Source organism: Pteropus vampyrus, unplaced genomic scaffold (genome assembly GCF_000151845.1).
Source record: "Pteropus vampyrus isolate Shadow unplaced genomic scaffold, Pvam_2.0 Scaffold195, whole genome shotgun sequence".
Lineage (NCBI taxonomy): Eukaryota > Metazoa > Chordata > Mammalia > Chiroptera > Pteropodidae > Pteropus > Pteropus vampyrus.
The window spans coordinates 695885-723315 of record NW_011888976.1 but is presented as its reverse complement, the minus strand read 5'-3'; the positions used below and the strand labels follow the sequence as shown (position 1 = coordinate 723315).

Genomic DNA, 27431 nt, shown 5'->3' with positions numbered 1-27431 from the left:
TCTTTCCTGGCAGTCACCAGATGAAGAGTCACGAAGAATGTAACTCCCTCCTGGGGCTCAGCTCAGTGTATCTAACTATAAAAACTCTGGGGAAAAATCTCTCTGGATTTAGAAACTCTAGACCCTAAGAGGCTCCTGGGGCCACAGGCTATTAGTTAAAAGAAAAGATAAATTGTGTATTTTCAAGGGTTTGGAGAGGGAACGCTTTTTAGAAGACAATTGTTTTCAAGTACACCAGGTAAAGTTTATTAATGGCTTCTGGGTGGGCCTTCCAGGAAGTCATTCATGCATTTCATTCATTCATTTATTTATACATCCCCTCAATACCTGTTTGATGAATACTCCCTTAGCCTAAGATTGCTAATTAGTGGCTTGTGGGTATTAAAGTCTGGTTAGTCTTATTCCTTGCTGCCTCTCTGGCCTGCTCTGGGGCTATTGGAAGATAGCTGTCTTAGAAAGTTTCAAGTTTCAAGACTCAGAGGGACAGTGAGAAGAGATAAGGCCTGAGACGTAGAACTGGGCAATATGCCCTTTGATGAATAAATTTAAATTCACTGAAGCTCTCAGAACAATTTTATGAAGTGAGTCAAATGCAGCTCTTGAAGTCTGAGTGATGAGGTGGCCAACATCTTAAAGGAAGATGCTCCACCCAAGCCAGGGAGATCATCCCAAATTCTAGACGAGACAGATTTTATAGGTTGGTCACCAGTGGCCTTGGAGATTCCCCTTAGCCACATCATTGGGGCTTGTCCACGTCTAATTCTTAAAACGTAGTGATCAAGACAGGACAAATTCCCCAAGTCGGGGAGGGAGGGGTTCAAGCTCTGCATCGAGAGTGGAAGTGATATGGGAAACGTAAAGAAATCTAGGATGGCTACCCTGTCCTGGAGGAATTTTTCCAAACTCCTCTCCCTGGAACTCTACTTTTCCTGCACTTGGGAAACAAAAGACCGCCAAGTATGCGAAGTAATCACTGTATAAATCTACCTGCTTGCCTTTGTCCGGGGCTCAGACTCTGGAGAGTGACTCCTCTGAGCCCACCGGTGTAAATAAACCTCCTTTGATTCTTAGTTCACTGAGTGCTTCTTGGTTCTTCTGGGTACACAGGCCAAAATCCACAACATTTTGGTACCCTGACCCGGAAACCAAACCGTGCTGGCCCTTTGAAGCCACCAGTTTGGGCACGATGCTGAGATGCTGGTCGGCCGAGGCAACTGAGGAACTAGAAGGTGCACCCCGTCCCAGTTGGGTGGTCTTGGGCCCAGCTGCGCTTGGCCGTCCCCGCTTTGTTGTTTCCCCCGGACTCTGAGTGGCAAGAATAAGGAGATTTGGCAGCTACACATCTGACACGGTAAGGCTGGGGCCCCCTGGACCCAGATAGGCCCACCTCAAGGGTAGAAGGGGAGACCGATCACCTCGCAGAGACAAGCTCCCCTCAGGCAGGGACCACCAGGGAGGGAATGTTTTAACTTGTGAGAGGGTGTGTGCCTTTGTGTGGATCTCAGACACCTGTCTCCGGGTTTCCCGCCTGTGAAGAACTCTGGGGTCTGAGAGGGCACCAACCTGCAGTTCCATAGGGACTTCATAAGGCATAACGGTGATTAGTCCCTCCAAGGAACATCAGGCCCGGGGTTTATATGGGTACGCCTTAGCAAAGATGCGCTGAAAGTCTCGAGAGAGACATGGCCCGGTGGGCAACTGAGGGATCTCTGAAAAGGGACACTCCATCCTTTGTCTGTCTTTGTGGTACTGACACAGTAGGAAACATGGGGTCAGGTCAGAGTAAGGCAATCGTCCTTGAGAATATGTTAAAGAATTTCAAGAAAGGTATTTGCCTCAGAGGTGGTTATTCCTGAACTAGTAAAAAGAGGCAAACTGAAGGAATAAAGAAAGTGTGAAAGAAGGTTTGCAGAAGACTCAGATTATATTGGCTTATTTTCCTAACTATTGTAATATAATTCTCATTTAAAAGATAAATTAAACTTTAGAAAGAGCCCCCATCTAGGGAATTCTAGGGAATTAAGTCCACCCCTTTTAGTCAGGAGAAGAAATATAGGTTAAGGATTAGAAAAAGGAACCATTCCAGCCAAACTAAACAGGCTCTCACATTATTATATAAGCAACTCTCACTGCCATTAAAATTACAGGTATTACTCCGTGAATCCACCACACTTGGATAAAGAAAACAGCGTCTCCAGAGAACTGGGAAACTTAGATTGCAGAACATCTTCTTGATCAGCTGCTCTGGATCGCATTCTGGAGACAGCAGAAAATCTACCTGAGATCGTCGGCCCTGCTCTGGCCACCCCCGAAGCTGGTAGAAGCTTGGCAGAAGCTTAAGGAATTTCATCGTGGGACTCCTTATAATTGGACTTTAGGAAGGAAATTGGTGCAAAGAACTGTGAATATGTGTCCATGTTACCAAAAGAGGTCAGAGAATGTCCACTACCTCAGTTTTCTATAGCTACCATGAATGGCAGTGCTTTTCAGATATATTTTCCAAAGCCGCGCTGGATGTGGCAGGCTTTACCACTTGCTGGATGCAGCAAGTGGCAACTAAACAGGGACCTGAGTATGGGAAGACATGTAAATGAGGTAAGGTGAGTAGACTCCCTCCAGAAAAGCGTACACAAAAGAGTAGGAGGGAGAAAATACAGATCGCAGCCGGGTAGAATTTAAGAAAGCACGCTTGTTAAATAAATTTAAGGAATAGGCTATCATAACCAGAAGTAAAACATAGGACAACAAGGGTCAAAGGACTGCAATGTTTTTGTACAGATGCTTAAAGCTATACTTAGGGCTAGAAATATGGTGTGCACACTCACCAGATTCAGCACTTTTAGATCTCATATGGGAAACTTGTCCCTGGTTCCCAGAGGAAGGAACTGTAAATAGTTAAACCTGGGAAAAGATTAAGAAGCTACCGAATTGATTCCCACCTAGGCAAGGTCCAAAACTGGGTGGCCCCACATAGGCTTGACTAGATTTGCAGAAACAAGGCCTACGATCGCCTCCCCCAAATTGGGAAGGAAGCTGTATAATCGGCATGATAAAGCTTTCCTCCAACTTCTGAGAACAGAGGAATTGCTTGGTCACCCGGTCCCAAAAGCCCTTGCCGGGTACAGTGGCATGCGCCTCTAGTCCCAACTACTCGGAAGGCTGAGGCAGGAGGATCACTTGAGCCCAGGAATTTTGGGCTGTAGGGTGCTATGCCGAACAGGTGTCTGCAGTAAGTTTGGCATCAATATGGTGACCTCCCGGGAACGGGGGACCACCAGGTTGCCTAAGGAGGGGTGAACCGGCTCAGGTCGGAAACGGAACAGGTCAAAACTCCTGTGCTGATCAGTAGTAGGATCGTGCCTATGAATAGTCAACTGCACTCCCGGCCTGGGCAACATAGCGAGATCCTGTCTCTATTACACTGGGTAAAAAGGGAACTCCAAATAAGGGACTGGAAGGATAATGAGTGGCCCCCAGAACACATAATACTATAGGCCTGCCACTTAGGCAAAAGTGATTGTGGGGATACCGTACCCCCATTTGCATGTTAAATCAAATTATCTGACTGCAGGCGGTTATCAATAAAACTAGGAGAGCCCTGACCCTCCTGGCACATCCAGAAACTCAGATGAGAAATGCCATCTACCAGAACAGGTTGGCACTAGATTATCTATTAGCAGCAGAAGGAGATGTATGTGGGAAATTCAGTCTCACTAACTGTTGTACACAGATAGATGACCAGAGCTAGGCAGTTGAGGATCTTGTCAAACAGACAAAACTGGCACATGTGCCCGTGCAAACATGGCATGGATGGGACCCCAATAACCTCTTTAGAGGTTGATTCCCCACTTTCAGAAGCTTTAAGACCTTAACTAGAGAAGTACACCTCCTCCTCGGTACCTGCCTACTTCTGCCTTGCCTGTTGCCTCTTGTTTGGACAATTACCTCCCTTATAGAGAGAAAGACTACAGCAAAGATCCTTATGCAATAGAATTATCGGTCCTTGGTCCGGGGAGATCAAAAGGGAGATCAAGAAGATAGCCCAAAAGATGATGTCCTATAAAGAATTTAGATGGGCATCAAAAGCGGGGAATGATATGGGAAACAAAGATATCTAAGATGGCTACCCTGTCCCGGAGGAATTTTTCCAACCTTCTTTCCCTGGAACCCTACCTTTCCCGCACTTGCGAAACAAAAGACCGCCAAGTATACAGAAGTAATCAATGTATAAATCTGCCTGCTTGCTTTTGTTCGGGGCTCAGACTCTGGAGAGTGACTTCTCTGAGCCCGTCAGTGTAAATAAACCTCCTTTGATTCTTAGTTCGATGAGGGCCTCTTGCTTCTTCCGGGTACATGGTCCAAAATCCGCAACAGAAGGACTCTTGACTGAGTGCAGAAATGAATTCAAATGCACACCAGTTAAGAGCCAAAAGGAAAGTTTACTAGAGAAGGGGTAACGTTCCATATACAGAGAATGGTCTCCTAGTAGAGGCAGAGAGTGAGAGAGCCTGAGAGAGACTCAGAGGGACAGACAGAGAGACAGAGACAATGAATGAGAGGGACATAGAAAAAGATACTGAGAGGAACTCCAAGTGTTCGGGGAATTAGGTTTATATAACATTCTTAGTTTCTGTGAATTACCGTTTAAAGACTTTGTTTACTCATTTTCCTTTGATGGTGTGGGCATACAGTGTGAAAACATAAGAGTATGAAGCGTGAAAAGGTAAGATTGTGTAGCTTGAAAGGCCTGCTGGCAGTTCTCAACCTTTGATCCATAGGTTCCCCATGGTTTTAGCCTTAGGGAATGAATGATTTTATTTTGTGTAAGGTGTGACTTAAAGGCTCTGTTTTCCTTCATGGTATGGGTAAATGGTTTGTTAGTAATCTCAGCTGAAATTTTCCTTTCTTCTCTATGTTTCGTAGGGGTCTGGCCATAGGACTGATCGGTATATTGCAGTCGCGGAATACAGCTTGATTTAACATTTAGTTCTCTTGCCTTCTCCCAACAATACTAAGACCTGCCCGATTTGGCCAGGCTTTGCCAAGCCTGGAGGGCTTGGTGGGCACAGGCCCCAAAGCTGCCTTTGTGGTGGACTTAATGGACTTAAATGGACAAGAGAGTCCTGCTGGGCACTTGTCCCACCTAGATACGAGTGAGAGGCAGACAACAAGCCATATACTCAGCTCTCAGCACAGCAGGAAGACCACCCCCCAGCCCCTGCCAGCCAACACGCACACCCCTAGCACATAGTAAATGCTCAGTAAATATTTGTTAAGTGAATGCATAAACACTTTGATGGAAGAAACTCCCAGTGCAGTGTGGGCCCACAGGGGACTTAAGGAAGGCTTTCCGGAGGAAGTGACATTTAAATTGTAGCATGAAAAAGAGGAAGGAGTAGCCAGGCCAAGCAGAAAAGGAAGGAACAGCCCAGGCAAAAGGCCAGGTGATAGAGTTCAGCCTGTGTGCCCTGGAATACTAGGAAATGAGGCTGAAATGGTAAATTGAGGCCAGGTGCTCAAAAACCCAGGCCTTGATGTTAGTCAGAAAACACCACTGAATTTAATACATAACTGTTATGCTCCTTTACCTATATTTTTTTGCCTAATGAGGTTTACTTGTCCTTAAAAGTTAAAAATTGACCACAGTGGGGATTTAAACAGTGGTAGTTGTTCAGTAAATGAACAATGCCCCTACCAATTCTTGGCGTCGCACTGTGGAACGATGGCGCCTTGGGTTTCAATCACTCTCGCATACCCCAAGTGAGCAGAGGAGGGTGACTGCGTTCTGCCCTCTGTAACCGGACCTGCGCTGTGGGAAACACTGTAGGCGCTTGTGCTGGGGTTTTGGCTCTTAGACACAGGTTGCTGTGGTGGGGTTTTGAGGGTCACTACTTTACCCTTCAGGCTTAACGCTATGAGTCTGGGGCACGGAGATGATGGAGGTTCTCGTCCTGGAACCAAGACGGATCATGGCAGCTGAGGGCGCGCGGGGGCGGAGCCAGTGTTACCGGCGGAGGACGCAGACTCGCGCGCGGCGCCTTTAAGGCATCCTGCAGAGCTGGGCGTCGGGAATAGCGAGTGAGGTGAGAGCGAGCGCTGCGGCCAGATGAGAGGAGCGCGCTGGGGATGAGGATCCGCGTCCGGATCGCGCAGCAGATACCCAGGCGGCTGTCAGGTCAGGTGAGCGCGGGCGAGGCAGGGATGGGTACCTGAGAGCGGGGTATATGGGAGCTCCCCCAATGATCCAGCGACCAGCCCTGCTCTTCGCGAGTTGGGATGCCTGACCTCTCCCTAGGAGCACGGGGTGAAGTCGGGTCGGGGACCTGCACCTCTCTTTCTATTCGATTCCTCCGCTCTGGCATCAACCTTCGCCTGCTCCCTTTGAGTGCTGGGATAGGTTTGACATTCCAGAATCCGGGTCCCCTCACTTCCCGGGACTGGGCTGCTTGCCTCTCCAAGCCCCGGACAAGGCGAGGACGGGTGGGGACCTGCACCTTCTTTCTACTTCTCCTCCCCACCGATCGCACTGGCTCCAGCCTTTAGGCGCCCATCCCAGTGTCTGGCTGTTTTGGAGGCTCCTGCACCCGCGTCGTTCCCACTTCCCGGGGAAGGGTTGCAGTTCGCCCTCTCAGCCGATGTCACTTCCTCCCCACCCGTCCTAGACATCTATACCCCTCAAGACCTCTCCCAGCCAATACCCCCCAGCTCCTTTTTCCCCAGCCCGCCTCTGTTCCCTCGCCTTTGCGTTTCCTCCTCCCTGCAACCTCAACCGACTGGTCTAATCACCCTGCCATCCCAGCATCCCCTGCCTACGCAGGCTTCATGCCGATCTTGGAAATGCGGATTGTGTAACGCTGGCTGCAGGACCCCAGCACGTTCAAGATTCGCACACTGAAACCCGCAGATGAGTGGGGGAGGCCCCTGTCCCCAACTAAAATCTGTTCCTTTCTCCCTTGGATCGCATAGCTGGGATCCCACTACCATCCACTCCAATGATGGCATTTGGAAAGTTCTACTACATGTGTCTGCCTTGTCCTCTTAGGTACAGTTGTGCTGGCAGGATCAGAAGTGTTCCCCAAAACTCCTCTTTTCACCTGCCTAGTGAAGCTACAGGACAGAGCGAGTTGCTCATAGGGGGAGGGGGTGGTTTCATAAGTAAGGATTGGCTCAGGATTTCTGAACCCTGTAACACCAAATTCCCTTCACTGAGCTACAGCCTGATCACAGGGAGAATGGCTCAGCATGGTACCTAACATGATAATTACATGTTTGTTTTTGTTAATAACCCAAAGGATTCCCACCAGAAAATCAGAGAGACTTGGGTCCAAATCCCGACTTTACTTCTTGCGAGCTCTGTGGCCATGGGCCAGTTACCTAACCTCAGTTTCTGGTTATAGTACCTGCTTCAGAAGGCAGTGGTAGGATTCAGATAAAACACTGGCCCTCCCACAAGCGGTAAGCACTCAATACATACCCACTATTATGAAGAGTGAGTGATAATTGACCACCACTTCAAATTACTGGAGAAATGATTTAACATTAGTTAAATGCTCACACTGACTCAGAGGTGGGCCAAGGGAATTTGGGCCAAGAAGAGGTAAGCACTTTTTTATGCTCAGAAAGACCTGTGAGGCTTTCTTCTACTCTAAACCACCCATTGCCTATGCAATAAAAGCTAGAATTGCCTTTCTATTTTTAAAAAATTATTTTATTTTTCAGTTCTAGTTGATATTCAATATTTTATATTAGTTTCAGGTATATAGTGTAGGAATTAGACATTTATATAATTTATGAAGTGATCTCCTTGGTTAGTCTAGTACTTGCCTGGCACAAAACATAGTTATTACAATATTACTGACTATATTTCCTATGCCGTATTTTACATCCCCCTGACTATTTCGTAACTGTCAATTTGTACTTCTTAATCCTTTCCCCTTTACACCCAGTCCCCTAACTTGATTCCCATCTGGTAACCATCAGTTTATTCTCTTTATCTGTTAGGTAGTTAGGCAGGCATGAGCAACAGGAGTGAAGGCCCAACTTTGTAACCATGGAAGCCTCCCTCAAAGACCTTCCTTAAGGACCTCCCAGAAATACCTCCCTTTTAGGATTATACATTATCTCAAATCCTAGAGTAAAAAGGCCATAAAAGCTGCTGGCCTAACCAGCCACAAATGCATGTGCAGAAAGTACTGTCCTAACCTGCCTATTATAATGATGGTATCAGCTTCATGATACCATCATTATAATATCATGCCTGTGCCCGGAAATTCCTGAATCTAATTATAATAGAGTGAATTCTGGGTAAGTACATGCACGATAGGCAAAGTGTTACATAACAGCTAACCATTAGTCAAGGAGACCTCACAAAGGATGGTCTAGGGCCTCCCATCATGGCCCAAATATAAATAGACCTTCCCACTTCTGTGTGGTTATAGCTCTCTTCACTGAAAACCTGCCCTTTCCTTGGAGTGTGTACTCTATTATCTTTTCATCTTCCATATTCCACAGGGCTACAGCCTTCCTTAGTGTGGCCTGTTTCCTTCTAGAATATACTTTTAAACAATCTTACTTCTAAATCTCACTGTGCTAGAATTGTCTCTGTAACAGTGAAAAGAACTGAGAATCTCCAGGGTACTGGGTCAGCACTATAGTTCAGATAGCCCCAATGGTAACATATCTATGACTCTGTTTCTGTTTTTTTTGTGTGTGTTTTTTTTTGTTTTGTTTTGTTTTTTTATTTTGTTCTTTAGATTTCATATATAAGTAGAATCATATGGTATTTGTCTTTCTCTAACTTATTTCACTTAACATAACATTTCTAGGTCTATCTATGTTGTTACAAATGGTAAAGTTTAATTTTTTTAAATGCCTGAGGGCTTTCTATTTTTTAGCTTTAAAAATTGATAAGCTTTGAGTTCTGTGAGGATCCACACACCTAGAGTGAATGTGTGAATGCAGTCTGTGCAATTGTAAGTAATTACAAAACCTTATGATATGAGAAAAAAAACCTTGTTTTTAGCGGCAACCTTGGTTTGCAGTGTGTGTTGATTCAGGCCTGTCTTGGGGGTATAGGTTCCAATCAAAGATTATTTGTGGATTTGAAGGGAAAGAAAGAAAGGGTCAGTATTTTATCCTAGTTGGCCATTAGATAGCTAAGAGTAGAAATAAGCTTCCCTGTCAAGGTATTTGGAACATGCCGGAAAACTAGTTCTGTATGTTGATAAAACATTTATCTTAAAATTTCTCATAAATTGATCCTTTATTAGAATAATTTTGAATTCCAATTGATAATTTAAAGACTGTTGAGTTTAGATATCTAAACACATAAATGTTGTAAATTTCACAGTTCTTTGGACATTAGTAGGCTCTATAACTTTTCTTTCTGTGACCCTGTAGGGATATAAAAACTTTTGTACTACCCAATATGGTGGCCACTAGCCACCATGTAGTTATTTAAATTCAAATTAATTAAAATAAAATTCACAATTCTGTTCTTGAGTCACACTAGCCACATTTCAAGTGCTGTGATAGCCACATGTGGCCAGTGGCTACTATATTGGGCAGAGCAGATTGAGAACATTTCCGTGTTCCAATAAAGTTTTATGGCACAGGAGTGTTTAGATCAATAAGGCCACGGAAAGCTACTTGATTATGGGGTTAAGTTCCATTCCTTCTGGCAAGTCATCTGCAGGCCAAGAAATGGAGTGTGTGGAGGATGTTTCATTGTAAAAAATAGAGATCTTAATAAATCCCCATAGCCTCATTTTGGCTGTCTGGCTCAGAGGCTTTTCACACTGCCAGATTCAAAGTATGGTGGAGAGGGTGGAATATAATGAAATGTCTGAGGACAGTATTTCTCTACCCTGGCTGGAAGTTAGAACCGCCTAGGGAGCTTTAAAAAATTACTCCTGCCTGGCCTTTGCCCCAGGCCAACTGCATCTGAATCTCTGGAGCTGTGGGTGAAGGTGAGGGGTGAGGGGTGAGGGGTGGGGGAGGGGATAGGAATTCTATTTTTAAAAAACTTCTTAGCAGATTCTAATATGTAGCCAAGGTTGAGAACAACTGCCTTCAAAACTGTGAACTTAAAAAATATCTTCAAGGAATGGAACACAGTGTTTCGATGTAGATATAGCGAGTGGCTGAAAATGTTCAGCATTGATTTACTGTGGTAATAAATGGAGGGTTACAACTGAGTGGGCTCACTTCCTCTAGGGGAACTCTGAACTGAAGGCAGCTTTGCCTCCCAGGGGCATTTGGTAGCCTCTGGAGACATCTTTCCTTGTCACAACTTGGGTATGGCATCCAGTAAGTAGGTAGAGGCCCGGAATGCCAATAAATGTCCTATAGTGCATTGGACAGCCTCCCACAATAAAAATGTGCTATAATTGAGAAACTCTAATCTAGATATAATTTTTGCAAACCAAAGTCCTCTCTGACCTTGGATGTTGTTGCCTCTTCAAAGAAGATGAAGATATGCCCCTAAACCAAGTGCTCAGAAACTCTCTTGATCATGTGACAGGCTTCATGATCCCAGAAGCAATGTAGGTGTTACTGCCTGTGGTTGAATATGTTTGGGGCTCTACTAAGGAAACTGCCGATTTAGGGAGACAGAGCAATCGGAAGAAGATGTGAGCAGAGCTTATATCTTCTTCTTGTTAAATAATTACCTGAGATAATAGAAGCTTTTGCTCTGTAGACCACAGTTAATTTTAGACTGTAATAAAGAATAAAAAGCATTTATTTAAGCAAAAAGAACTGCAGCCCAGGAGACAGACTCAGATAGCAACTTAAATTATGTTCCACTGAGACATAGGGGAGGCCATCTTTAATAGATAAAGTTCTCACCCAAGTTCCCAATTTTATGCAAATGAGGTGTCCAAATTGTTCAGTTCTGATTGGATGAGGCAGCTCTCAGTCTATACTGTTGATAGATAGATGAAACCAGGGCTTCCCTGCAGTGGTTGACTCAGGCGTAAACAAGTGATGCATAACACAGGGAGCCAAGAGTTCAGTCTGAGATTCTTCCTGGTCTACAGAGTACATGAGGAGCCAATGTCAGCAAATGGCCACTAGGCTCTTATTATTTATAAAATTTAGGCCATCAGTTGACTATGGGGAGCCCATCTCAGCAGATAAATTTCTTCTCAGACCCCGAGTGCTGTGACAGATACAGACATGTCTTTGAGGAGCTTGCTGCCTAATGGAAGTTACAGCCAGTGTTCTCACAAGTACTATGATAGAAGGCGCAAATCACAAATGCCGTGAGAGAAGAGTGTTCGTACAAAATACTCTGAGATGTGGAGAATGAAGCAGAGGTTATTAATGACTAGTGGGAGATGGGGCGAGGGGAAAGGAAGGTTAACTGGAGGAGATGACTCCTAGCTCTGCCAAAAGATTTGTGAAAAGAAGATGGGGTCGGTCGAGGGTGTCTTCCAGGTAGAGAGAGTAGCGGGGAAATGGAGAAAAATAGAAAACCAATTTAGGTACAGTCACCAGAGGGTCAGATTATCAGTGTGTCTCATATCTGATTCCCCACAGTTTCCAGGTTGTAGAGGGGAAACAAGTATCATAACAGGAAAATATTGCCACTTACAAAGTTAGATCCCACTCTATCATCCCTCCCCATTTTCAACCCCCGTGTCCTGCCAGGCTCAAGAAGCATGCATATCTTGGTCATCTGTCTCTCCCAGGTAGGACATTTTGCAAATACAGGACAAACAGTGGAAAGTGAAATTGTAACTCTGTGAAGCAAGGATGTTGGAGAACTGCTTGAATGACATGTCCAGGCAGTAATAGATGAGGATATGGAAATGTGAGACCTGTTAATTGATGACAAAAAAGGGAGAGAGACTTGAAAGTCAAGAATTAAAAAGCTCTTGAGAAATCAGTAAAGTATTTTTGCAGAAATGTCCTCTTTATGATAGCATTGGTTTATCATACTATAAGACAGTCTACTTGATATTTATTTTTTGTTTTCAAAATTAGCACAGGATTGCAATTATAACCTAAGTTTTGTTCAGTATTTATTATGGCTTTTAAAATAGACCGGTTTTGATTTTTGTTTGTTTGGATAAAGTTCTAGACAAAACTGTTTTACTCTTAGCCATTGGTCTAAATTTTGCCTGTGGCTTTACTGCATCTCCCTTTTTCCGATGCGAATTTTCCTGGGTTACAGAGATCTCCTCCTCTGAGGAGATTCTGCCCACAAATAAGGTGGGGAACAGCTCACCAAGGGCCTTGAATGCTGGACCTCATGCTGGGAGCTGGAAATCTTGTCCTGATAGTACCCTGCTGGCTGTTTGTAATAAAGCTCCTTTTTGTCTAACACCGACTTTGTTCCTACAATTAGAAAATAATGTAGGCCACCTTCACCTCCTTCAGAAATGACAAAACTCTCTTTGATCTCCTTGCTTTTCCTTTTTTTTTTTTTTTGTAGGAGCACAGATTCTGGCATTGGGAGAATGTTTTTGGGTGCCGAGGTTCTATTTTAGGCCCTCTGCTATTGCACACCCATATAGAGGGCTATTTTAATTCTTTTCAGTCATGTGGAAAATTGGCCCTATGTGATGCTCTTTCTAGCACTTTACCTTTGAGAGGTGGCCTCGGCTGATAAAGCATATGCATTCACACTGATTCATAGACTAAAAGATTATTCTGGGCTCCCCAAGAGCCTGAAGACTTAGGGGTCCTTAGAGGTGAAAGCTCAGGTGGATTTTGGCTCCTCTTCTCCAGCAGGAGACTGGCTTATGTTTCTCTAGGGTTTTCTTGTTTTAAGTATGATTTCGAGCAGGTGGTTATTACAGACTATCACCACAGCCCACATCTTGGACCCAGGGACGGAAGTTTTGAAAGTCCTCGGCTAGGTCAGGGCAGGTGTTGCATGTTTCATTCCCTTCCTTCTTGGCTAGTATGATTTTTAGAAGATATGCTGTAGGATCCACTACCAGTTACCTGCCTTCCACCTGTGCTCCTGATTGATCTACCTGCCTTTCCTGCCTCTGGCTGTGTTCTTTCTCTAGAGGATTGAGTGGCAAGATTTTCTGGTTCTCTTATTCTTTGCCCACAGGACCTTTCTAGATAGTCTGTTTCCTTGTCCACACTACTGCCCTAGGTGGCAGAAGTAGGGTAGAGGGCTGTGGGTTTGACTGGTTCTTGAGCAAGAACCCCCGTGAGGAACCAGTTGCTAGTGCTTTGGTGCAAAGTAGGCAAGAGTGGATCCTTTTATCAGTACCTCTCCCAGAACCGCAAAGGAGGTATGAATTTCTGGTTTTTGGACCACGAGTGGTTCCAGGATGGAAATTTTTATCTTCTATCTTAGAGGGCTTAAGAACTTTAGTTCCTGCCGAGTTGACTTAACCTTTGGAAAGCCACACCTTTGGACAGCCACACGGGGCAGGAGACACCTAATCTTTGTTATCTGAGTAGACAGCCAAGCCATCTAGCTTGTGTAGAGAGAGGATTTTCAGCCTAACAGCATTCACATTTATATTTATTTCCTTATAAGGAGAAACTATTGAGTTTTGGTTGCTCTCTCTAGTGGGCCTTTTTAGTTAGCATAGGGTCCAGGACTGGCCAGTAGAACATTTTGTGATAAGTTTGTGAAAATTTTTTCCTGTCCAATATGGTAGCTACTAGCTAGCTACATGTGGCTATTGAGCATGTGGTATGTGTCTAGTACAAAGGAAGAACTGAATTTTAAATTTTATTTAATTTTGATCACTTTAAATTTCAACAGCCACATGTGGCTTAGTATTAGACAATGCAGGATAGACCATTGTTTTATTTGAGGAGTTTATTTTTAATTAAATAAGGAAAACTCAATATATACACATGATAGCAATTCAAAAGGTACAAAAGGTATCAGTTAAAAGTCTCCCTCATCTTTGCCCTTAGTCCCTAAGTTTCCCTTCTCAGTGCCAGCCATGATTACCAGTGCCATGACTACCAGTTTCTTGTATATCTATCCAGAAACATTTCACACATATGTAATCATAATGTATATATTTCTTTCTCTTGCTCAGTGCAAGAGGTATTATTCTATCCCTTCTCTTCTGTTCCATGCTTTTTTGAGTTAATAACGTACCTTGTAGATTAATACCCATAGAGACAAATAAAACTGCCTTATTATCTTAATGGCTCACATTTAAGTTCATTTGTATTTAATAGCTATATATTATACTTCTTTATAAAGTTCTACCATCATTTACTTAACACGTTCCCTATATCTGGGCATGTGAGTTATTTCCAATCTTTTGCCATAACAAAGGATACTGTAACAAATAACCTTGTAAAAACATTTTCACACATGTTCATGTGTAAACATTCCAGAAGTGAGATCGCTAGGTCAAGGATATGGGCATTTTACATTGCCGAAGGTTTTGCCAATTGCCGTCTACTGAGTCTGTTGATTGGAATGTAAATTGGTACGTTACATGAAAGCATCTGTTCCTCCACAGTCTCAGCAACACAGTCTGTTATTAAACTTTTTGTTCTTTGCCAGTATGATAAATAAAGATCACCATTACCTTGTAGATTTAATTTGCATATCTCTTATTATAAATGAGATTGAGCATCGTTTTATATGTTTCAGATTTCTTTTCTGGTAAATTATTCAGATCATTTGCTCATGTTTCTATTGGATTTTTTTTTGTGTTGTTTGTATTGGTTTGTACATTAAAGAGCTTAGTCTGACCATCATGCAGGTTGCTTAACTGGAGGAGGTGACTTGAATAACTGGCAACCATAAAGCCACATGATGTTTTTACTTTGCCTGTGCCTTCTCCTCCCGCAAAGCGAATAATTTGCTGACTGTTAGCACTTCATTCATATTTCCTAATATGATTAAGTGCTTTTTCATTTTTTTCTTGTGATTTCAGAATCTCATTTTCATCTTCCGCTAGAACCAGTAGTGGTTGGGAAAGAAGGCTGTGTTCTTTGAAGGGTGAGTATGGATTTTTAACACCATTGATTACCAGAAAAAAAGAAAAGCAGTCCTTAATGAGCTTGGGGCTCCTCTGTAAACTCCCTTGAGACCCCTCTGCAGGCCATCCTGTGGTAGGTGCTCTCTCAGGTTCAGTAGGTCTGATGGGAGGAGTTTTGGCACCTAAAGGCTTTCAGAGCATAGATACTCACCCAAAAGCCCTCTACAAATGGTTCACAAAGACTTTACCAGGAGCTGGGCACTAACTTTGAAGGGAGTCTAGAAGACCAGGGCCTGTGGGGACCAGGATGCTTAACTGGAGAGTATGACTAGCCCTGAAGGCAGAGAAGAATTCATCAGGCAGCCAGGACATGAATATGCTCCATATGAAGGGGGCAGTGTGAGGAAGGACAAAACAAGAGGCTGTGTGGGGCTTGCATGAGCGCAAGAGTTGGTTATCTGGAGTTCAGGCAGAGACGTGGGCATCCAGACCAAGAAGTCGAGTTGGGATCATATGGAATGGTCAGGATTTACATTAGATCAGAGCAGCCTAATCTCTTGTGGGAATTGGGAAGATTCCTCTGGCAGCTGGTGGTAGAAGAAGTGGGCTGTGAAAGAGTAACGTGTACAGAAATGGAAGCAAGAGGCGAGGACCTGAACCGCCACGTGGTGGCTGAGGGAGCTGTGTGTGGTCTGACTCATACAAAGTCTCCCACCTGGTGGGAATTTTTCTTCCCACCCAACATTTGAACCAAAGTCATGTAAGGAATTGGTTGTAAAAGGCTCTCAGGGGTGTAAAGCCCCTAAACTGTGCTGTCCAGTAGAGTAGTTTCTGGTCATATGTGGCTATCAAACAATTAACATGTGATGGGTGTGACAGAAGAACTGAACTTCAAACTTTATTTCATGACATAAATTTAAACAGTCACGCATCAAACAATGCAGTTTGTTTAGACTGGACAAGTCAGCTCCAGTGCTGGCACCTCTCCACCATCGTGGGGAGCAAGTGGGAAGAGTGGAAGACGCATTTGAGTCTGGGAGACTAGACTGATGGGGATGCTGTCGGCAGAAATGAGTGAATCGGGAGAAGGGGAAGACATGTCTGAGACATCGTACAACTGTTGGGTCATGGGTGTGGTCAAACAGGCTTTTGGAAAACTCTGGAAGGATATCCTGGTATGTTGATTTTTGAATTCCCTGCAAGAAGGAGTGGTGGGGGATATAGGAATAGAGAGCTCTCCAAAGAAGACAGAGGAGAGCATTATAATACTCTGGGGAGAGAAAAGGGAGAGCATCTCAGGACCCAAGCCAAGTGTGCTCACAGCCATGGCTTGTTTCAACAGCAGGGCTACTAGAGATGCAAAGTACAGAGGAGGAATGGGCTCAGCCAGAGTAAGGGGGAGGCAATAAGGTCCAGAGGGCAGAGATGTATATCTTTATGGCAGTATTTTGGGATTGTGCCACACTTTCAGTGTTGACTGGGCAAGCTTAGCTTCCTGCTTGGAAATTTCAGTGTGATTTTCCTCCATGATGGAGAAGATATATATGAAAAGGAGTTAGAATTGCCCATTTCTCGAATTATTCTGTCTCATCAATTCTGGGGCTTCTACACAAGAGAATCTTATCGTCTTTGTGTCTATTTCAGCTGTTGATAAGTAGTGATACTTTTGAGTAATCGGTTTATCTTTATAAGAACCTGGTTCTGAAATTAGTGTTGGATTGATGCAACAATATTTAACAGCTAGGATATTATACTCAGATTTCCAGAATGTAGTGTTTTTCTAGTGGAGAAGAATGTGGAAAGAATTTTTACATCACAGAACTAAAGGAAAAAAATTATAAGCAGGACTGGATACTTTTTAAAAGACACCAGCAGGAATAAAGTAATAAGCTCACTGATAACTTGTAAAGTTGCTCTTTAAACAGTTCTAGGGAAGTGCGAAGAATGTCGATGAGGACATTCATAACCGATGCAACATATGTACCTGTTTACAGCAAGCACTGAGAGAAGGCAAAGGTAGCATGACCCAGGGACACCTACAGGGTTGGACTGAAATGTAAGGCATACCATTTCCTAACTAGGCAATGTTGGGGGAATTTATTAACTTCTTTAAGTCTCAGTTTCTCTATCTTTAAAATCGGAGAAATGCTTCCTGCCTCATACTATTTGAGGGATAAAGTGAGAGGATATATATGAACTGCCTATGCAGGGCTTGGCTACAGTATGTAGTTAATAGAGGTGGCTGTCGCTCTTATATCTTTGGCTATGGTGGTAGTGGTCATGGTTATTATTGTTATTATTATTGCATGGTTAATATTATTATATTATTGCTATTATAATAATTATTGTTTTGAAGAGACCAGGACTTTAGTTTGTCAGATTTGATGAAATATGTGTATATATCTGGAGAAAGGAAAGATTCTATGAAAGTATTTATACTCTATTCATTCTTGGAATTTTGCTTATACCCTAATACTAAGGTGTTGGGACTCAGGATTCCCAATTTCCAAAATCTGAGAACATTAAAAGACACGTTATGAGAACATCGTGACACGTTATGCCCTACCCCTAATACCAGACTAAACTTGGGAACATGAGATGCAATGTATTCTCTATCTAATTAATCTTTGTCCCTGTGTTTAGAGATAAAGGTCCTGAATGCACAGCTTGGATATTGACAGGAGGAGGCCTAGTAGCAAGCTCCAGCCTAGGCTGTGAGAATGGGTTGTCCTCCCTGGTACCATGACAGTCAGCTGTCCTTCTTGACTTCGCCTTGCTTCACACTGTGCTGCAAATCCACTCAAATCTCTGTCTTTAACACTGGGGTGCCTCACTTTACACAGCAGTTACGCAAAATGAGTGCATTCTTCTTTTAAATCTATTCAGGCAATAAGCATTATCAAGCAACAAATATTTGCCAAGTTCTGTTTTATGTTCTGGGAGAATATAACAGAGAACAAGATTCTTGTGGGATCATGCCAGATTCTACTCTGTAATTGCTGGCATAATTTTAGAAACATTTTAAAAGTCGCGACGGTCGGAAAAGACAAATGATTTGGATATAAGTTCTCATTTAATAGATGAGGAAACCGAGGTCTCGTAGCTGGTGTGTGGAAGAACCTGGCTGGAGAGAGCCAGGTAGAATGCCTGCCCCTCTCAGCCTGCCTGTGCGTCACGCCAATCTGCCCCAGTGGTAGCCATTCGTATATCACCATCATGATTTTCACCAGATCTGTGTATTGCCTAGTTAGCATTTTTTTTTTAATCGATTCCTTCTTTTACCTTAAATTAACTTAAAAAATTAATTAAAAAAATAAATTAATTTCCATCCCTACTATAAATTGGAAGTATCCATAAAAATCAACACAAGGAAACAATAGTATTAAATAGCTAAATGTTGTTGCCCACAGGAGGCTTAAGAGTTAGAGAGCTAGAGAGTTAGAGAGCTGTTTAATGACACCGAGTTTCTCATTGACCTAGGCAGGACTGAAAAAAAAAACTGAAAAGATAACTTGTATATCTTTTGTAGCATGTCAGTGTTATGTAATGCTGTGTAGCGCTGAAGCATTATTTAGTGTTCTCCTGCTCCCAGTGTTAAATAGGTGACTCCTCTGGGAGTTTTGTAATTAGTGAAAGAGGAAAATAGTCTCTTACAGCATCATTGTGAATGGTTGTCCTTAAAACGAACAGGATTGAGCCCATTTTGTAACTTTGCTTTTCATTAGTTCGTTTGCACCTTATTTGTGTCCTGTGCTATTCTAGTCACTGAGGAAGAACGTATGATTGTCCTTTCCTTTGAGGAGCTCTGGTTGTAGAAGGAGAAACAGAACAATGATTTAGGTACGCTGGAAAAAGTGACTTTTTTTTTCCCCCCATGACTGAGAAACTGAGAGGGCAGTTGAATCAGAAACGCAATATAGTGCTTCTGTCCAATAAGGTAGCAGCTTTCATTCCTGTACACTCGGGACTGCACCCAGATAAAGGGTGCATATATAACTGAAAAGAACCATCTGACCCACTGATACGTTCTTCTGTCTCTCCTTCTCCAAATCTCTTACAAGAGATAAGACATCTAAATGGAGCTGTCACATCGTCGTGGAAAAATTAGGGGAGATAAGTGTGGGTATTTAATAGCAAAGAGGTTACAAAGATTGGGGAAAGGCCATTTGGGGAAAAAAAGAAAAAAAAGACAAAGTGGAGCTTGGTGCAATAGGAGTGGGTCCAAGTCAGAAATCTATTACATAATTATGACTCTACCAGATGAATGCCCATGCACAAATAAGTAACTTCTATGAGCCTATTTCCTCAGCCTATAAAACAGGGGATAAAATACCCTTTGCCTATTTCGCAGGGTTGGTGTACTGTGTCAAGGATTGGTAAGTTACAGCCCACAGACCAAATTTCTCTTGCAGCCTATTTTTTAAAATAAAGTTTTATTGAAATACAGTTATGCTCATTCATTACGTGTTGTATATGGTTGCTTTTTTACTACAATGGCAGATCCAGCAGTAGTGGCAGAAACCCAATGGCCCACAATGCTAAAATACTTATTTTGTGGCCCTTTACAGAAAATGTTTGCCTATCCCTGTGCTCAGTGATTGTGAGGTCATGCTGTGCCATTATAAGTTTATTATAAAATTGGAATACATATCAGTTGACAGAGATATGGGGGACAGATCTCTCCATTTCACAGGAAATAAGAAGGAAGTAACAGCTGCTGTTACTAGTCTCATGTGCAGCCATTCAGTGATATTCTCTGTGAATACAAGCATTCATGTGTACTTGTATATTTTTTCATTTTTTTAAAGGTCCTATGTCCTCCCTAACTTTTAATTTTTAAAAAATTGCTATAGAAATTTTTAAACCTGTAGAACCTATAGAAAAGTTGAAGTTTGCCACGTAACCTTCACCTAGATTCACCAATGGTTAACATTTTACCATATTTGCTTTATTTCTCTCTCCTTTCCCCCAACCAACACACATGCACATGCATGCACACACTATTTTTTTCTCTCCTCAACTTTTAAAAGTGAGTAGCAGATATCACTATACCTCACCCCTTAATACTTCAGCAGACACCTCCTAAGAACAAGGACATTCTCCTACATGCAAAGGTAACCACAACTTCACGGTCACACTCAAGAATTGTAACACTGATACAGTAATATTATCTAATATCCAGTCCTTACTCAGATTTCTCCAATTGTTCTAACAATTTCTTTTGTAGCTGAAAATAAAATCCAGGAAGTCTTCTTTGCAGGTAGTTGTCTTGCCTATTTAGTTTTCTAAGCAATTGCCTGCTTTTGTTCCTCCTCATCTTTACCCTTATTCTGGGTCTTTCGCTTTTCTTTTCCCCCTTGCTTCTTCACCTTTTCTCTTGAGACAGAGTTTCAATACTGTCATTCTCTGCAGCCCCTGCAGGTGCCAGCTAGCCTTAAAGAGCAGAATGGATCTTGACGTGGTTAACATGTTTGTGATCGCGGGCGGGACGCTGGCCATCCCAATCCTGGCATTTGTAGCCTTGTTTTTCCTGTGGCCTTCGGTGCTGATAAAAATCTATTATTGGTAAGTTAATTTTATAATTGAAGTTTTTGAGGGTATTATAATAGTTTCATCTTCTCTGCTTGTCCTTTTGGTTGTTGTTCAACATTTTATCACGAAATATTTCAAACATACAAAAAGGTTGAAAGACATTCTTTGAATTTTGGGAGTGTTTCTGAGGAATTGGTGGTAGCTTCTCACAAGGTAAATTCTTTCAGGTTCCTGTTAGCGTCTTTGCCCAGGAGGCCAACCACCCTCACTCCCAAAGTCACTGATTCTTCCTTAAGCAAGGATTATGCACATTTATGGGAATTCCTTTGGCAGTTTCTTGGTCATTGGATACTGATCTAGTGATGTTCTGATAGGTTCGGTGATGTGCTCTGATAAATGAATTCGAGCAGGATGGTGGAGATGGCATGCGTAGAAGAGAATGGTTTTAGATTTATTCCAAAAGTGTTCATTAGTAAAGGGACAGAAAGAAAAAGATGTTTCCAAAACTTCCGTCAGCCTTATACCACCTGTATATTACCTCTACTTCTGTATTTTCTTTAGAGTAAGTCAGTTTTTTTATAGCTTAAATCAATTTATTTTAAGAGTAATATAAATATCATTACCTTAAGTGAAAAGCTTGTCATACTTGCCATAAGTAGTAAATTAACATAAGAAAGTAAAAATAAGCAACTACCATTAAACAATGTTCTTAAATTCTAGCCTAGAGATACTGCTACCTGCCAAAGACTCTGTGTTTCCTTTCTCTATGTTACAAAGTCTAAGAGAGTTGTGAAAGATGTAGCAGCCCTAAACAGAGCCTTTCTCCTTGATGAAATCAGAAAGTTAACATTTGAAAAGAAGAGTAGCTTTCTCGTGATGGTATCAGTGACTTTTTATGCCACAGTCCATTTACCAAATAAAATCTCCCTTCCCACCCCCATAGTGAAGGAAATACCAAATTAGATCTAATTCATCCTTGTGCCATAGGGAAGCACACTGAGATTTAACTGGGACTTTGTGCAAGTTAGAACTACCTCTAGTGTACCGAGAGAAGAATGCAGGAAGGTTGTACCTGTGCCCTTTATCTGCCCTCCTTTCTGGCTCCCTTTTGTTTCTTAGAGTGTGGAATTTTCCACCTGCCAACCAGACTCTGATCCTTGAAAAGAAGCTAATTGAACAGAAAGGAGGTTTTCTTCTTTCACTCTCTCACTGGCTCTTGGGAGGTAGGGACCCCTTCAGAGGCTCACCTAGGACCCACCTCTGCATTGACAGAAGCTGAGCATCCAGCTGTTTAAATGCCATTGTCCTTGCAGCACTGCCGGCAGGTGTACTTTGGGGCCAAGTCTCCTGTGTAGCCTGACGTGGAGAGGACGGAGTTGTGTGCCCCTTGTATCCCTGCAGAGGCACGGACCTCTACACACACATGCCATTTTCCTTAAACAAGTCAACCTGAAGCAGAGAACGCCTTCCAGTGGTGTGGCTGGTAACCATGGATATGGCTGCCTACAGAGGCGTGATTATATGAAGGCTCATTCCATCCCCTCCGTGCAGAAACCAGCCTCCATACTACAATCCCTGGGTTTCTTGGGCTGTCAGGAGAAGGCTTTCAGAGTCAGAGTTTCAGTATAATTTTAATATTTGATTTTTAAAGAGAAAAATAACTTCATAGTAAATAATTCACTTTTTTATTGCGTTAAAATTCACATAACATAAAATTCATCATTTTAGAGTGTACAATTCAGTATTTTTACTATATTCACAGTGTTGTACAACTATCACCATCATCTAATTCCAGAACATTTCCATCTCCCCAAAGGAACCCCCATCCCCATTAGCAGTCATTTCCAGTTTTCCTCCCCTTTCATCTGCTGGCAACTAGTAACTATATTCTATGTCTTTAGATCTGCCTCTTGGGGACATTTCATATAAATGAGATCATACAATTTGTGGCCTTTTGTGTCTAGCTTCTTTCACTTAGCATCTTTTCAGAGTTCATCCATGTTGTACTATTTATCAGTACTTCATTCGTTGTTGTGGCTGAATAATGAATATATAGTTAAACTGCATTTTATTTATCCAAATGGACATTTATATTGTTTCCATTTGGGGCTGTTATATGGAATGCTACATAGCAAGTAATTCATTTTTATTCACAATTAATACTACCCCAAACCAGAGAGGCCCCACAGAGCAGAGCATTCAATCCCTTATTGTCAGTATAGGAGCATGTGATCTTAAGGCCTGCCCATGCCTGTCACTCAGCTCAGAGCTGTGGCAGAGGACAAACACAATGCTCTTTATTTTGTGAACTCAAGCATGCAGGCCAAGAAGAAACCCAGCTAGTTGGGGAGAATGAAAATCCTAGAAAACCTTTCAGATCATGCCAGGTGGCATTGTCATATGGGAAACTGTGATTATAGTAATAGAACCCATGATGCCATTGCAGAGAGCTGTCAGAAATCCTGTGAGTGGCTTCCCAAACTCCACGAAAACGCACTGCCCATTTCCTTCCCATCACCTCATTGCAAGTGACATTTATACAATGGTTGTCATAGGATGAGCAGCTTTGCTATAAGTTACTATGTCCCTTAACCGTAGCTACTCCAAAGGCCTTAATTTCCTCAGCTGCTCATAATGATCACCCTGCAGACCTGGGTTGGTCAGGTTAATTTTTAAGATTGCTACGTGAACAGGGACTACAGGTATTAGAGGTAGCCGGGTACCCCAAACCCCCACCCCGCTTCCTGCAATATGAGCATAGGGATGTTGTGAAATCATTACATCATGCACCCTCCTGGACTTCCCTCTGGGCTCCTCAGGGAACAGGAATAGGCAACCCTGGTAGGCCACAGCTAGTCTTCAGAGCAGCAATCACTAGGTCTAAGTATCCCTGGATCATGGCCAACTCGTTTCCACAGTGATGGGGGGGCCTATGATTGTTTCTGCACGAGGCGCCAAATGCTTCACTGTCAGTCAGCAGAGCCACAACTGGAGATGTCGTGGCCACTGGGGATAACATCAGGGGTAGCTCTGATTTTCATTGTGTAAAATAGCAAGACTATTCTTAAGATGAAAAAGACTGAGGTTTTTAAAGATTTTAGTTTTCCCAAAGAAACTCAGTTGTGAAAACAAGATGTATAAGAGAGAAAATCATATGTATAAGAGAGAAAAGGGGGTAAGAATTGGAAAAGAAGAAATGAAACTGACATTGTTTTCAGATGACATGATTGGTACGTAGACAGTCCAAAAGAATCTGTAGACAATTTGTTAGAATTGATAAGTGAATTTGACAAGACTGCTACGTACAAGGTGAGTAAACAAAAATCAGTTAATATTCCTATATAACAGCAACAAATAGAAGATGAAAAAATTCATCATATCATTTACCATAGTATCAACAAATGTAAGATACCTAAGAATAAATCTAAAGAACAGTGTTGAAGGCCTCTATACAAAAAACTGCAAAGTATTAGAGAAATTTTGAAAGACCTAAATTAATGAGGGATAGATAATATTTGTGAGTTGGAAGACTTTCTGTCATAAGGAAGTCAGATTTCCCTGCAATGATCTAGTGATTCAATGTACACTCATTTAAAATACTAGCAGAATTTTTTGATAGAATTTAATAAAGTTATTCTTAAATTTATAAGCAAAGAGCTAATTAAGCAAGACAATCTTGAAAGAGAGCAATACTAGATGATTTACATTACCAGCTATCAAGACTAATTAAGCAACTGTAAATTAAGACAGAGTAAAATTGGCACAAAGAAAGACAAATCAGTGTAACAGAAGAGTCCAGTAACAGATGCACATAGATATAGTCTCTTGAATTATGATAAAGATAACACTGCTTTGCAGCAGAGAAAGGGGACTGAGTCAGCTAGGTATTTATCTGGAAAAAAGTTAACCTTGACCCCTTTAGTAGGCAGAATTACTAAAATAGCCTCAGAGATTTACTACCTCTCTAATCCCCAGAACCTGTGAATATAGGGAACTATCACTCTCCTGGTTATGTTACATTGTATAAGGTTGACCACAACACAGGAAGATTATCCAAGTAGGCGTGGTCTAATCAATTAGCCCTTAAAAGTGGAGGGATTCCAAGCACTAGAAGGACTCACTGCTGTTGCTAGTTTGAAGTTGGAGAAGGCCACGTGAGAAGCAGAGAGCCCCTGGCTGATAACCAGAGACCTTAGTCCTATAACACAAGTAATAGGACTATGGTAAATGACCTCTGCTAACAACCTGAATGGACTTAGAAGCTGATTCTTTCCCAGAGCATCTAGATAGCCAGCTGATGCCTTGATTTCAGCCTTGTGATACCCTAAGTAGAGAACCCAGCTGAGCTTATGTCTGACTGCAAGAACTGTGAGCTAATAAATGGGGGTTGTTTTAAGCTAAGCTTGTGGTTATTTGTAATTAAGCAACAGAAAAGAAAAGGAAAGAATACAGCCTGATCTACAACCTCACACCACACACAAAAATCAAATCCAGATGGATTGTAGATCTAAATGTGAAAGGTGAAATGACAAAGCTTTTAGAAGAAAACAGAAAAACTTCATAACAGAGGTTATCCAGATGGCCAATAAACATGAAATAGTGCTCAACTTCATTGCCCATAAGGGAAATTCAAATTAAAACCACAATGAGATGTCATTATAGACTCAACAGAATGACTAAAATGAAAAAGACTGAATGATAATTCCAAATATTGGCAAGGATGTTGTATTAACTTCTTGTGACTGCTGTAAAAACTACCACAAACTGGGTGACTTAAAACAATAGAAATTGATTCTGGAAATCTTAAATCAAGGCTTCGGCAAGGTTGGTTCCTTCTGGAGGCTCTGAGGGGGACTCTGTTCAATGCCTCTTCCCCTACCTTCTGGTGATTGACAGTGATCCTTAGCCTTCCTTGACTCGTAGTTGAGTCACTCTAGTCTCTGCCTCTCTCTTCACATGGTATTCTTCCTCTAGAAATGACCCATGTCTATCAACTGATAAATGGATAAACAAATGTGCCATATCCATACAATGGGATATTATTTAGCCTTAAAAAGGTATAAACTACTGATAACACTCAAAATATGCATCCACTTGAAAACATTATGCTAAGTGAAATAGGCCAGACACAAAATGACAAATACTGTATGATTCTACTTATACGAGGTACCTAGCCTAGGCAAACTCATAGAAACAGGAAATAGAATAGAGATTACCAGGGGCTAAGGAAGGGAAGGATTGTGGAGTTTTTGTTTAAAGGATACAGAATTTCTGTTTGGGATGATGAAAAGTTCTAGAAATGAATAGTGGTGATGGTTGATGTATAACTCTGTGAATGTACTGAATTCCACTGAATTGTACAGTTAAAATGGTTAAATTGGTAAATTTTATGTTATCAGTATTTTACCACAGGGGAAAAAAAAAGAAATGTATAAGTACTTTTCTTCCGAAGTTCCTGTAAACTAGCAAAGGCAACACTTGTAAAATAAAGGTTCTAGACCCTGGGGGCCTTTCTCAAAGAGAAATCCCATGGAGGCTGCTTTTTGGGGCTTCAGTGGTGTCTGTCTCTGACACACGAGCTGTTCAGCTTTCGTGCCAAGATTGTTTGTAAAACAGCGGTCCCCTACCCCCTGGTACTGGTCTGTGGCCTGTTAGGAAACGGGCCGCACAGCCAGAGGTGAGCTGCGAGCCAGCAAGCAAAACTTCATCTGTATTTGCAGCCCCCAGCACCGGCATCACCACCTCAGCTCTACCTCAGATCATCAGGTATTAGATTTTCATAAGAGCACCGATCCCTGGTGCCAAAAAGGTTGGGGACCACTGCTGTAAAAGATCTTTCTCCTGAGATATTCATTCATCCCAACTTAATTCTTTTCTTTGTTTCTGTTCTGTAAGCTTGCAACTATTTCTAATCTCTGCCTTTGTAATGTTTATTATTTAGAGGTAATTTATTCTTTATTATTCTTAAACCAAAGTTGTCATTTTGTTTTGTTTTGCATCTAGGCCATTGGTCTTTCATAATTTTTTAACTGACCTGGTAGCTTAAGGAGTCTTGTTCCTACTCTTTCATTGAGAGGATCATTAGAAATCACTGAAAATATTGGTCCTCCAGCTCCTTGTTTCCAAAGCCTGGTAAAGTTTTTCATTGGATGTACCAATTAAATGAAAAACGTGGGTTAGTACCAAAGAGCTCCATCTGGTAATGAAGAAGCCCTCAATTCCTGAGCCTGGCACTCAGGCTGCCTCTCCGAGCCTATCTCCCTTCACTCTGGGTTCAGGTCATGCTTGGTTATCCTCCATGCCCTTGCCTTTGCTGTGCCCACCTCATGGCATACCTTTCTGCATTCTCTCCAGCTAATAGTTCTTAAGCATCCAGTCGCCTATGCAAACCTCACCTTTTTTATAAGGTCCTTCTAGCTCTTCCTTGATCTCATACTGTACTTTGTGTTGGAGCTGTAGAGAATTCGAAGATTATAAAAAGGTAACACAGAGAAAATATAAATTACTCATAACCCCTCAAATAATTTTCTTCAATGTCTTTTTTGTTCTCACTACCTCTCTTTCTCCATCTCGTCTGTACATAGTTTTAAAATTTTTTAACAGAATTGAAATCAATGGTATTAAAATATTAAGTTCTAATATTTTAATTGGAAAATGTTTATAATTTTCCTGTTATTACCTGTTCTTTGAAGATATAATTTTTAATAACAGTAAAATATTACATTGTATATGTTATAATTTATGGAATACATTTTCTATTTGTGGACATTAGGTTAATGTTGGTTTTTAAAATATAACTTAAATAACCTTGTCTTGAACATCCTTAGAAACGCTTTTTCCCCCAAGATTTCTGATTATTTTCTTGGGACAGATTATTCCTGGAAGTATAACTACTGGGTCAAAAGACATGAGGTTTTTAAAAGACTACAGATGTTTAATTCCAGACTGCTTTCTAGAAAGGTCAAATATTATCAT

The 27431-nt window shown here is 42.0% G+C and overlaps 1 protein-coding gene across 1 annotated transcript in view; it reads left to right on the top strand.

The window, feature by feature from the left end:
• Positions 1 to 6084: 6084 nt before the first annotated feature.
• The window catches only part of ABHD6 (abhydrolase domain containing 6), a 40349-nt gene continuing 19002 nt past the window's right edge, over positions 6085 to 27431 (top strand). Inside the window, exons 1-3 of the mRNA XM_011371776.2 lie at positions 6085 to 6180; positions 14880 to 14944; positions 20337 to 20489. Coding sequence (XP_011370078.1) covers positions 20371 to 20489 — 119 coding nt within the window. The 5' untranslated portion in view covers positions 6085 to 6180; positions 14880 to 14944; positions 20337 to 20370. The remainder of the gene's footprint in view (positions 6181 to 14879; positions 14945 to 20336; positions 20490 to 27431) is intronic.